At 42.4% G+C, this 14006-nt stretch overlaps 1 gene segment (V, D, J or C); it reads left to right on the forward strand.

The window, feature by feature from the left end:
* The first annotated feature begins 724 nt into the window (after positions 1-724).
* On the forward strand, positions 725-1292 carry LOC129069706 (immunoglobulin heavy variable 3-23-like). The segment is given in 2 exon segments: positions 725-835; positions 940-1292. Coding segments are annotated over 2 exon segments (399 nt in total).
* Positions 1293-14006: the final 12714 nt, after the last annotated feature.

The following is a 14006-nucleotide window of genomic DNA, read 5'->3' on the forward strand; positions in this document are numbered from 1 at the left end:
TCAATTTCTACGTACATCTTCAAGAAAGCAGACAGTAATGATTAAGGGTTTTGTTTGTTTATTTTGTTTTTTGTTTTCTGTTTCAGGAGTGTTTGAACTTAGTTTTACCATTGAGTCTGGGGAAGAAAACCAAAATTGAGGTAGCAAGGCTGCTGTATATTCAGCACCAAATTCCACTGAAGGAACATGACTCAGGACCACTGTCTGCTTCTCTCTAGAGATCACACTTCTGTCTCCCAATGATCCATACAGATGTTTCAACTCCTCCAACTCTGGGTTTATAAACTCCAGGGTCACACTCTGTTCTTAGTTCATATTCTGATTACTTTGTGAGGAAATAGGTTGAGATGTAATTTCCCATCACCTGATATTGAATCCCCTGCACTATTTATTCTCCTTCTGGTCATGAGTGTTGAATTTTCTTGGTGGGTTACTTACTGTTGATGCTCAAAGGCCTTTCTCATTTTAAATCACTCTAGTTTATTACAATTTACTTTCCAGGTTTATGTATCCTACTCCTGCAGTTGTTGAGGCAGTGAAGATATTCTAGGCTCAAATGTGAGGAGTAATTCTTGACAGAGAAGGGACTTAGATATGTCACACTCTGGTACCATGTACTCCTTGTCACCGTCCAAACACAGAGCTCCCTATATACTAGGAGGATATGCAAATAAGGCTCCTGTACTCAATAAAAGCAGCCCAGTTCCACCCTTGCAGCGTTGCGACAGGAGCACAGCCTGAGAGAGGTTTTACCAGTCTCTTATCGGGACAGAACACAGCCCACTCACCATGCAGTTTGGGCTCAGCTGGGTTGTCCTTGTTGCAATTTTAAAAGGTAATTTATGGAGAACTAGTGACACTGAGTGTATCAGTGGATATGACTGAGAGAAACAGCGGACAAATGACAGTTCACTGAGAAGGATGTTTTTGTGTTTGCAGGTGTCCAATGTGAAGTGCAGCTGGTGGAGTCTGGAGGTGGCTTAGTGAAGCCTGGGGGATCTCTGAAACTGTCCTGCGCTGCCTCTGGATTCACCTTCAGTAGCTATGATATGAGCTGGGTCCGCCAGGCTCCAGGGAAAGGGCTGGAGTGGGTCTCAGACATTAGTAGTGGTGGTGGTAGCACATACTACGCCAGCTCTGTGAAGGGCAGATTCACCATCTCCAGAGACAATGGCAAGAACGAGCTCTACCTGCAAATGAACAGCCTGAGAGCTGAGGACACGGCCGTGTATTACTGTACCACAGACACAATGAGGGGAAGTCAGTGTGAGCCCAGACAAAAACCTCCTTGAAGGAGAAAGGAGGGCTGGACTGCAGGGGGTGCTCAGGACACCAGGGGGCACTCAGGGCACACAGAGAACAGGCAGCAGCTTCAGAGCAGCTGCAGCTGCAGTTTAAGGCTGGTTTCCTGACAGGCGTGGAATTAATTCTCCCCACAGCAGTGTCCCTCTGGGAGCCTCCCTCCCTTCATGATTCTGTGCTGATCTCTTATGTATCCGAACTACAGGGGCTTTTTGTCACAGGAGGAAAACATTCTCACATGCTCCAAGTCAGAGAGTCACATACATTTGCTTACTTCTATCCTAATGAGATACCAATAATTTTCAAACCTACTGACCTACAGCAGCTGAGTTCAACCAATTGGTGGCTCTGTGGGTCCCAACAGTGTGGCAGCCCCACCTATTTCAGAGTCCAAACAAGTTAGCAAAAGGACACATGCATGATGGGCAGCAGGCACCAGGGGCATATGACCCCAATGCCAGAGGACAAAGGCCCCTGTTGGTGGTGGTCATTGGATTGGCTCCATGTCCATGACACCAATAGCAGTTGATATCATGTGGAGATAGATGTACCCACTCTATTCCTTGGTATGAATGCTTAGAGTGATGATGTCACACACAGAGGGTCCATGAAAAATATATCACTACATTGAGGAGTCTGTCAAGAGCAAGGCAGATTTTTCTTCAAATCAGGCATGGGTGGATCATGCCTGGTAAAGAGTCTGGTTCTGGAACTTATTGTCCATCTGTGGGAACTTTGGGCAGCGTCCTGCTCACAGGAGAGGTTTGTGTGATTTCAATCACCCAGCCACTTTAAATTAGGGGAAATCCTCACTTTGACTTCAGATTTCCCATGTGTGTGCAGGAAAATAGAGAGAGGTGAAACCTAACATGTCAGCATCAAACATAAAATCTAGAGCCTGTCTCTTTATTTCACTGAACACCTAAGATACATGAGTAAGAACACAGAGCTACCAACTATTATGTGTAGAAAACTTTTATTCCCTAGAAAAGTAGAATAACAGAATATATATATATATATATATATATATATATATATATATGTATATATATATATATATATATATGTATGTATTCATGCAATAAGGATAAAATAATAAATTATATGTACAGCTCAGTTCAAAGTGTAATATGTAACTTGTCTACTCTACAATATCACCAGCTAGTTCTGAAGGACTTTGGTCCCTCTTCTGATCCCTGGACTAGGAAACTTCTACCAGATTACAAGAATCCTCAGCTTGGAAAGCTCTCCTAGAATAGCCTTCCAACTTGGTGGAGTTATGATATGATTATTTTGTTATTATGTGCAGTTGCTGGTGTTGCTCTAAGACTCACATGTGAAAACTGGAGGTCCAAGTGGTGGTGTTAGGATGTGGGATCTTGGGATGAGCTTCGATCCTATGATTGAGCTCTCATGCACAGGATTCAGGTCCATATAACTGTGGGGAACCACCCTACCTGTTATCGTGGATAGTAGCCCCATGTGAACAAGGTCAAACCTTTAAGACTCAACTGAAAAACTAGGAATGCTGGCCAGCAGGTATGAACCAATGTGGGCACATGCAATCCCCCAACCCCAGAGAAGTCAGGTTGAAGACAAATAATGCATTATTTCCTTTGAAGACTGCCCTGCTAACAATTATGTCTTCTAGGTAATCAAGTTAACTTACACTGAAATTTTAGTTACCACACACAAGGTTGTCATGACCTAGTGCCATGCTGTCTAACAGGCCCTGACTTAAAAATACCCCTATGTTCTTGCAATAGTTACTTCTGAAAAATATCTATTCTTCTTTCGTCAATATTATGAGACAGTGATTGCTGGGGTTTACATGCATGCCATGTGCTCCTTTACCTACTGATCTAAATATAAACTTAAGAAAAAAGGAGATCAGGGCCCTTCTCCTCTAAGGGATTGGCCAGCCTTTTTTCCCCATGGATATCATGTGTTGGTTGATTTGTTTCATCTATGGCTCCAGGGGACATTGCAGGTCAAGTTCCCCCTACAATAACAAAGGACTGAGGAAGCTGCCTTGTTCAATTCACACTCTGAGAGTAGAGCAAACCAAGAGCCAACTAGTAAGCAAGTTCTTACCAGACATCAAATCTGCTGACACCTATTCATGGATTTCTCACTTTCAGATATCTGAGAAATAAGTCTATTTTATTGGCCAATGACCCAGTGCACAGTAATTTGTTACAGCATCCAGAACAAAAAGTGGCATTGTAGTATAACATGACCACAAGGACTGACTTCCTGGTGATTTGCGGCCCTATTTGTTGTGAAATGTACAGCATGAGTTTGTTTACAGTGATGTTCAAGGGCAGTTTTTCTCTCACCTTTTCTTCCACAGACTAATTTTCCTGGTTTAACATCACAGGAGCCTCCTAAACATGTAACAGGAACCAGCATTAGAAGTGGGTAAAATCCATAAACCCTTTTGTTATTTACCACATAATCATGGAGGCAGTTCCAGTTTTTGCTGGAGGTAAGATCAATAAATTAATAGTACTGCTAGTTATCACTTCACAGGACCATGGCTGATGTACTCTGTTGGCATGGACATTAGCACCACACAGGAGGGCAGTGGACCAGGGGGTTTGAGGGTTTATTTAGGTTTTATCATTTTACTAAACATGATATATGTTTCACACTTCCCAGAGATCGAATATAATAATGACAGTGTGGCATTTGGATCATAGTAACCTTTTACAGAATAATTATTATTGTAATATGTGCATCTCAGCTACTTGCCGTGATAGTCAGTAAGCCATTGGTGAAGTGGGGGAAGAGGTTGAGAACAGGTGGTGCCCAGGGGAGATGAAATGCTCTGCATGTGGTTATCCCTTCTTGCCACAGTCTTTATTGATGCTGATGGGCTCTCTGTGTGCAGATTGACAATTGGCAGGGAACCTGTCCTGAAAGCACAAACAGCAGCCCTTGCAGTGCCCAGAGCACTCAGCCTTGGGTGGTTGATGGTGGGAATGGAGTTCTTGATGTGTGTGGACAGAAGAAAGAGTCATGCTATGTATTTATTCTGAGCTCAATAGCATGAATTACTGCGCGTTGACACTATACATTAAATTATGTTAAACTGACCAATGGTAGAAATGAACAACAGCAATAACTACAGCACACAGACTAACCAGCTTCTTTTAAAACTCTCCACTATCACAATGAGGTTGCTTGTCCACCCACGTTGAGTGGAGACCTCATCCATGGACTTCACTTCTCTGCCCATAAGGGGAATAGCACATGCAAATGTATATATGAGGAGCTTTAGTTTCACGGGACCAATATCCTTGTCTCAGCCCCTCATCATCATCATCTTTCTCATCTTCATCATTTGCTTACTTATAAACATACTTTTCATTTTCTATACACATGGTGGTTGTCCACACATGATGACTCTTCATCTCATCTCTGTGCATTTTTTATAGTTGTTAGGTGGAATAGGCAGTCAGACTCTATTTTCTTTCATGTTTCACTGCTGACAAGTGATGATTTATTCCTGTCTCCTCTCCATCTGCGCCACATTGGAAATCTGATAAGGAAGTCTGGTCTGGCCTGGTCTGGAGTGGATAGATTTTATTAGAGGCAAAAGGTCACACACCACAATATACTGCATCTATGAAAGGCAGATTCACCATCTCAAGAGGTGATTCTAAAAGCACTGCCTTTCTGCAAATGAACAGCCTGAGAACCAAGGATGTATCCATGTATTACTGTGTGAGAGACACAGAGAGTGGAGTCAGTTTGAGCCCAGACCATAACCTCCATGCAAGAGACAGGGTAAACACCAGGGAGTGCTCAGTGCCCACAGGGTCTGTTGACACAGAGCACATGGAGGTTAATTAAGGTTTGGTTTCATCTCTGACAGGGAGCTTCCTCTTCAGCTGACATTCAACATTCAGGTACCTAAAAAATATTCAGTACAATGAGTCTAAAATGGTCATTTCAACTCTATCTAAATGCATTGGGCATTTTCACATTATCTCTGAGTAAGAACTGTTTCCCTAAATAGCTCTGTTTGTCTGTTGGATTTTGTGTTAGTTTGACTAGATCACAGGGTACCCAAACATTTGGCTGATAGTTATCTGCAAGCTTTCCCAAGCATGTTTTCATATGAACGTACCTTTAAAATGATGGCTCAAAAAAGCAGATTCTACCCCCCAGTAGTGGAAGGGCACCCTTCACTTTACTAGGGTACTGACTAAAGAAAACTGAAGAAGGGAAAATTAAGGCCTTCCCGCCTTTGTGCTGGATTCTAGAGCTGGGACATAGGTGTTCTTCTGGCCTGGGCACCCTGGTCTTTGTCCTTCAGAGCAGGAAGGGTAATGACAATAGCTTCCCTGGGTCTACTGCCTGAAACCACAGGTCATGGACTTTGGGACATTTCACTGTCTGTAATAACATCATCCATTCTAAATTAATGCAAATTTCTATATGGAGTCAGTGAACAAACAAGAGGATCATATTAATTACTGTCATGTTAATCTGCAAAGTTTTTACTAATATTCCCTGTGCCCTAGACCCGTGAGGCCCATTGAAAATACCAGAGCCTCATGTAGCCTCAGGGAAGATTATTCAGGATGGATAAAGTAGTACTGCATGGTGTAAGAGCTCACCAAGGCAGCTTCAGCTGACAATGGTGACAACAAGACAGAGAATTCGGGTCCTCAGTGATTGATGTTGCAAATGATTTTTCTCCATCTTCATCTTGTACAATAACCATCTTCAACTTACCTTCATGTGGAAAAGATTATGATGAACATTTTCTGAAATGATGGAGATTTGTTTGATTCATAAGATTACTATGAGCATTTGCTTAGCAAGAACACTTGCTTGATGCAGCTCCAATGTGCTAACATTTTATGATAACAAGATCTACATAGAGGGTAGATATTCAGTGACTTAAATGACATTGTCACACACATAATTGACACATACTTGATATTGATAAATCCTGCACTGATTCATGATCCTAAAAATTGGGAACTTTCTCAGTGTTCTCCTATGTAGGTCAACCTGTGACATTCTCCACACAGCAGAAAGTGAAACAGATGCTCTTTTCTGTCTCTAGAACTGAGAACTCAGTGCCTACTGGGCTTCTGGGTTGGGAGGACACAGAGCCCACTTGAGTAACATCACCATACTACCACACTCCTCCATGTCCAGCCCCAGAGAATATAAACTTTGAGAAGGAGTCTGTGGAATGTCCAGTTGTATTTGAATTCTCACCCTTGATGTTTTGATCAATTTGAGAAATTCCAAGAAGGTAGGACAGCAAACCCATTTGCAGGAGGAGATGTTTCCTACAGGGATTTACACACCGAGCTGTGGGTCACTGAGTTGTGAGTCTATCTCCAAGTAGAAAGTGCAGTGAGTTCCATGCAGTATATGGTAGGAAGGGAAGGTAACCATATGGATAGAACACAAAGAATACACCAAAACTGGGGTGCCATGCTCACAGATGACCTCACCTAGGAAGACACACCCCAGCCTAAAATCCATGTGGGGGTGGTGCCCATGTGATGGGTACAACCAACAAGTCAGACCTGAGGTTCATTTCCATGAAAATTATTATGCTGTATGTCATTTACTGAGCAAAAGAATTGAAATGGAATTTGACTCACATGCAGGGATACTGATGTGGGACTTTCCTCCAGAGGAACCTGAGGACATCAGAGATCCACAAAGTGCCCAAGATCTTCAGGGCTCTCAGGTGTCACCTCTGTCAGTACATCTGACCATTTCAGGGAAGGCGCTTCCAGCTGGCTTCACGGTTTCTATCTTTGGGGCTCCATGCAGAGTCACTGGGGTTTAGTAATGTATGTCCTCTGTGCTCAGAGAATTAAAACACACAGTGTCCCTGAGGGAGTTTCTGGAAGTCAGGGCACAACCTTTAATTCTGAACTAGAGCTGAAATGTTCATGCTCTTTGAGCCCAGACAGGGACCTCACCCAACATGGTGCAGACCTGGCATCAGGGGGTGCATGGCACCCACAAGCTCAGAGAGGCTGTCCCAAGAGCAGATGCAAAGGGAGCTGGGAAGGGATTTCCTGAGAGGTCTTGCTTCCTTGTCTTTTTATGAAAACCTCTAAAATAAGAGTTGGACATGTGGTGTCTGTAAATATCCTATTCTATCAGGGCTTTTACCAACCAGTAAATGCATGAGAACCAGAATCGCTGATGTTTCTCTGGCATTTTATATCTAAATTGTAAGGGACTATGGACAGGAATGGTTTCATTAACTCACTAGGTGGAGAATTTTGGAGACACACTGGTCTAGGAATGAGACTTTCAGGCATTAAAGCCCAGAATTAGCCCTGGAGGTTTCTGTGTTTCCCAAAGCTAGGAGAACATGTTCTTTTGGATTTTGCTTCTCAGTGGAAGAAGCCATGTCAGCACAGAGCTCAGAGACCTGGCAGGGGACTCATATCCTACAACACTGTGTACAACTGTGACCCTCAGACTCCCTCAGAGCTTTGTCCCTGTCTTCCACATTCTCTCAGTGGGGGTGAAGTCTTCAGTTATGAAACACTCTGCCCCATGGATATGCAAATGAGAAGACATAGACTAGATTAATTTTAAATATGTCTGTGCCCTAAGCATCACCCACAAACACCCTCACCCACAGAAGCCCTGATGGCACAATGCTTCATGTGGACTGGTTCTGGAGAGCCCTCTTCCTAGTGCAGGTTACTGGAAGTAAAGGGCTTCCCAGTGCCTGGGTTGAGGAGGGGTCCAGGGACATTGAGGGGGGATTTCCACCCACTCCTGAAAGCTCTCCATAGTTGACCACTCCCAGGTGCAGCTGGTGCAGTCGGGGGTTGAGGTGAGGACACCCTGGGCCTCACCAAAGGTCTCCTGCAAGGCTTATGGGTAAACCTTCACCAGCTATGCTGTGCACTGGGTGCATCAGGCCCAAGAAAAAGAGCTACATGGGTGGAACAAGTTGACCCAAAAGATAACGCTGTAATCCATGCACAGAGGTTGCAGAGTACAGGCACCATGACCGCAGACACATCCACAAGCACAGGCTACATGGAGATGAGCAGTCTGAGAGCTGAGGACATGACTGTGTATTACTGTATAAGGCTCCTTGTCAAGGGAAGGAAATATGAGATCAGGTGCAAACCCTCCTGTGGGAGGATTTTTGACCCCTAGGGGGCGCACCACATACCTGGACTCAAAGACCCTCCCAGTAGAAGATGCAGTTGAAAGTTTTGGCTGTTTTTCTGCCTGGTTTCTTCTTCCTTTACAGCATCCCTCAGGAAACTTCTCTGGGTTCCTGATTCTGTCCTCACTACTGAAGTATCTGAGTTAGAATAATCTGTTGTAAAGGCAACATTCAATATGAACAATAAGAAGAGTCTCTTTCAGACACTCATGCCCAATTCAAGTGAAACATCAGACCTTCTGACCCATGTAAGCTGGATCTAACCAGATTTAGAGGGAGTATAAAATATGGGCCATTTTCATCACATTCTTTCTCTCTAAATGCAGTAGGGCTGAGTCCAGCTGTGACTGAAAGTCACTCACTGTGTGGTCCTTCCCGGTCCCATGTCACAGCAGATGACCGATGTGCCCTGGGGGGAGAAGGATGGGCCACCAGTGGTAGTGAGGGGACTTCTGGACTCGGCTGTTCAGAGTTTCTGAAACTTTAAATAAATTTAATGTATAATGATGTTTTTCCATCTTTTCAGAGACTGCAAGTGGTCCTGACAATGACATGGAGGAGCCCTGGGCACCCATCACAGAGCTGTTTTGAGAGGATGCAGTACTGTGAGCACCTCCTTCCCTGCATGTGCAGGTGGGGAAAATGCAAATTCAAGCACCTTTTACAGCTGAATGTGCCACTGGATGTTGGTAGAGAATTACCTCTAGGCATTACAGACACACACGCACAATGCTCGATGAGGCCATCTAAATGGATCAAAGGGCCACTGAGGACTAGTTCCTGGTCAAGTATCATCCTCACACCTGGCTGAAGGTTTTCTGTTTCTGATATCAAAGGATCAGGAAACAACCTCTTTTACTCAACAAACATTAAAACTAAGGATTTTCTGGCTCTTCTTTACACTCACCTACACTGTCTACTAGTACAAACTGTCTTGACTGCACTTTAAAATTGATGAATACAGGAAATTGCACATTTAATTTTGGAAGATTATATTTTTCTAAGAATATGTCCATTTCACCCAGGTTTTCAAATGTGTTGGCATATAGTTTTTCATAGTAATTTCTTACAATCCTTTGCACTTTCTTGGTATTGGTTATAATTTCTCCTCTATCATTTCTGATTTAATTAATTAATTAATTTAGCTTAATGAACTTGCTCAAGTTAATTTTTTTTTTTTTTCACTTATCTATCTCCCTGTTTGTTTTTTTGTTTGTTTGTTTTTACTCCAGTTCTTAGCGATGTAGGGTCAATTTGTTTATTTGAAATGTTTCTATATATTTAGGTATGCCTGTATTGCCATGAACTTTCCTCTCTGGTTTTATTACAATATAACCAGAGACATCAAAATAATAAACAAATGGACCATAAATAGAGGGGAGGGTGAACATGGGTCAAGGGGAAGATAAAGGAATGATGTCTAGGAAATATATATAAAGGACACATGAACAAAGCGAAAAGGGGATAGGACCAAGTGTGGCAGGTCGGGATGGGTGGGAAGAGAGGAGTTGTGTGTGTATGTGTGGGGGGGTAATGGACACAACTGTACTTGAACAACAATACAAAATAAAATAATAAAGAAAAGAATGGTTAAACCTAAATTAAAAATTACTCCTAATATGGACCTGTGTCTCTGTGATATCCATGAGAACAGAATCATAAGCCAATATCCACTTCCCTTTAGAAGAATGGGGTGATGGTCCAATAATCTCTGAAGCCAGGTAGCTTGTAGCCTGGATTTGGTGATACTTATTTCTACCTGTGATAAGTTGTCAGTGTAAGTAGGGAAAGAGGACTTTATGGTCATGTAAACTCCGTCTTGTTCTAAGAGTATGTATTCTCAGGCAAATTGATGATCTAAGAGACTGTTAGCTAAAGAGTCAAGGAATTTCTTAATATTAGCAAATGAGTTGACAGTTTATTTGGTTATAATGATCAAATTCTTGATGAGAGACTGAAGCACATACTGATGTGCTGCTGCTTCCCAGCACAACAATAGCTTACATCTCAGGAAATATTCATCATCTGAGATTTCTCCAGGGAGACCTCAGGCAGTTTAGGTGAACATCGATTGCTCTCCTTGCAGTCCCATCTGCCCAAACATTTTCACTTACTTACTTGTAGACCTTAGGAGGGAACTCTTCTTCCCAAGGTCCCCCTGAACATGTTAAAAGCATCTGGAGTTGGAGTGCATGGTATAGATAGACTTGAAAATAAAGATGGAGACTTCAGGAGAAAAGATTACTTAGGAAGGTAATATATAGAACAAGTCCCAATCCAGCTGAAGGATGTGACATTAGGCAAAAAATGAGAAATCTGCATGATGATTTTAGATCTCTGAGTTGGCATTTTGTTGGTGGAGGTAGGCTTACTGCTACATTTGTTTTATAACTTCTCTGACCAGTGCTATTGTGCTGCTTATTTATAAGTAAGTCAATACCTAGTTCAGAATCTGTCAACTCACCAGAGACCTGTTTCCTTTAATCAGCCAACTGTCTAAAGACCATGAGTGGGAGAGCAGGGGGAGCCCCTGACAACTCTCCTCAGCTGCTGGGTAAACCCTGCCATCCCTGCCATGTGGAGAGCCTGCCACAAGCAGCTGGGACCTCAGCCCAGGACTCCCGAGCTTTACCTGGTATCCACATTGTCCTATACACTTTTCCCAACACTCTAATCAAAGGCAGGTCTAGATGTTCATCACTTTGATAGCCAATACTTGAGAGTTGGGTGCTTACATAAAGGAAAGTTTTATTAGAGGTGCTGGCAACATGGGAAATGGGGCACATTCAACTCAAACTACTTCTTAAAATCTTACTGCAGGAAAGAATGATTATAAGGAGGGAAAGAGACAAGGGGGTGAAGGAAATAAGGGGGAGATGCTGTGGACTTGTAGGCAGTGCTCTTTCTGGTCCTGGTATGGATCTTTAATCAGAAAATTCTGGGCCTGGTCAGTGCCAGCAAATATCCTGCAGCTGGGTGATCTGTGTCACCTGAAATCGTGGTCAAGGTCATTTAGTGCCGAAGCTGGACTGGAACTGCTGGCATTTGCAGTACGTTTACCAACTAATTCTCATTCTGTGAGTTCTTTTTAATCAGCTGGTTAGTACATTTCAGTGTAGTTCCATTTCAGGGTATGTCAGAGTAGTATCAAAATTATACTTTCTGTAACACTGGCACCTTGAATTGAGTCCTCCAAGTTTGTGGGACACAAATGTTGTCGCTTATCATCTTCCAAGTCCATGATACATGTTTATGCTGCCCGAACAGTCTCAGACACGGGAGTATGTTTGTCTTTTCCAGAATCTAGAACTGCATTCCTTGTCCCAACACCTCTTCCTCCTTTTCTGCAGCCTGCTACAGGTCACCTGACATCAATGTTTGCATCATTCTTGTCCTGTAGTCTAAACTCCCTCCTCCTACTTCTGATATAAACACATATCATATTAGGAGTCATTCAGATTACCCTGTAAAATTATTGGGCCCCCAAATCTCTAATTTAGTAAAAAAAATGACAAAGTTCCTATGCCATAAAAATTCAGTTACCAAGCAGAGTTGAAACAACCACAGCCAACCTCACTGATTGTAGATATTATGATTAATGTTTCTTTCACTAATTATCCTATTATATTCTATTGTTTTCTTTAAGTTTTTTATTACTGTCTATGCAGAGAGACACTCTGTAGATGGATCTACAGGTGGTTGTAAACCTGCAGTTTCTGCATCATCTCCATGAACTTTTACCTTCTCAGTGTCTCTGAGGCCCAGTGATAGAAAAGCCTATTCTCACCACTCAGTCAGCTTTGTCTCCTTGAAGATCTGGAAGTCAGAGATGTTACAGTTCATGAATATCTCTGTGTTTCATAATCCTCCTCATTCATGCCCTGTACTTCCTGGAAGAGTTTTTAAACTCATATAGCTAGTAATATTTTGAGAAATGATAAAATCAGTAATATATCTGTCATGTAGCTCCAACTAAGTCCAGAACCCTCCCCTCAATCAGTTCTATAGTCACTGCCAGATTGTGGGTGATTTTTCTAGCAGTGACCCATTTCTTGAATCAGAGCCTGTTCTATTTCCTGTGGCTTCAGTAACCAATGAGCATGGACAATGGAGGAGGATTATTTTATGAAGAGACTTTCTAAAACATGCAACAAAGAATCCGTTAAATACCCTGGCTGGTGTGGCTCTGTGCATTAAGCACCGGCCTGTGAACCAGTGTCACCAGTTTGATCCCCAGTCAGGGCACATGCCTGGGTTGCAGGCCGGGTTCCCAGTAGGGGGCACACATGTTGCAACTACACATTAATGCTTTTCTTCATCTCTCTCCTTCCCTTCTCTTCTCTAAAAATAAAGGAAATAAAATAAATTTAAAAAGAACCCATTAAACAGTGTTGAATTAAATTTTATTAAAACAAACCAAAAAAAAAAAAATGTGTGTCACCAAACCAACAAAAATTACATTAAGGAAGTTATAAAACAAGCCTAGACAGAGAATATATTTCCAAATTATAAGCCTAAGGGGTGAATGAGTGCATGGTACATTAACAATGATATGTGTTGAGTTGGAGAGCCCAGCAGCCTCTGACCACAGTGACCATCCCCAGAAGGAGGGCCGAGGGAGGCTGGGACAGAGGGGTTTCTGTCACAGTAAATTCCCTTTCCTGTGAGCAAACCTATGCTAGGAATCTTCCTCATTTCCTTCTCTCTGAACCTTAATCTCACTGACAACACTAGGTTGAGAAAATAGGTCAGTTAAGCCACTGCTATAATCATTTGACCATAAAATGAATTCAGAGTGGTTCACATGAATAATTAATTTAGGGATTCTGCATTATGCCATAGGTATGCATAAGGGATGGGATTGCAGAGGGACTTTAATCACAATCAAAATCTTCAAAAAGTAAATAATAGGGACTCTCTCTAGTCTGTACTTAGGGTGAAGTTAACCAAACATGAATAATGTCATAAATAAAGAAAATATAATGAAACTAGACTGTTTTATTTTTAAAATTTTTACACCAAAGTAAACCTTATGTTCATGTAAAACTACAGTGAGAAAAATTTCATAATTGTACACAATTTTAAGTGTTGAGTTACAGAAAATCTTAGAGCAAGTGGTGACCCCTCCTGAATCTGTCAGAAAGATGCATGGGAATATACAAGTGTCACCTACTCATCTACTATTGCATCTCTACTTGTGCCCAGAAACATGAAGCTGTCCTTCGACCTCATTCCAATATCTCTCATAAACCAAGTGATGCCCTATCCATGACACACATGGTGAGTGAATTCAAGAGAAGAGGCATCCCCCACAGGGATCTCAGAATGACCAGGGTGCCTGACATCAGTCTTTTCCTGCTTATAAGGGAAAGGTAGGCCCACCTGCAAATTCCTCTTGCAGCTCCAGGGGAATTACTTCCCTGTGCTGTGGGGGCTCACAGGTCTCTCTCCTCATATGGGATTGAGCTCTCAGGCGAAGGAAGAACTGTGGTCTAGAAGAGCAGACTGCTGGGTCTTCTGT

The sequence above is a fragment of the Pteronotus mesoamericanus genome, unplaced genomic scaffold (genome assembly GCF_021234165.1).
Source record: "Pteronotus mesoamericanus isolate MK-2021 breed Mesoamerican mustached bat unplaced genomic scaffold, CSHL_Meso_final contig_238, whole genome shotgun sequence".
Lineage (NCBI taxonomy): Eukaryota > Metazoa > Chordata > Mammalia > Chiroptera > Mormoopidae > Pteronotus > Pteronotus mesoamericanus.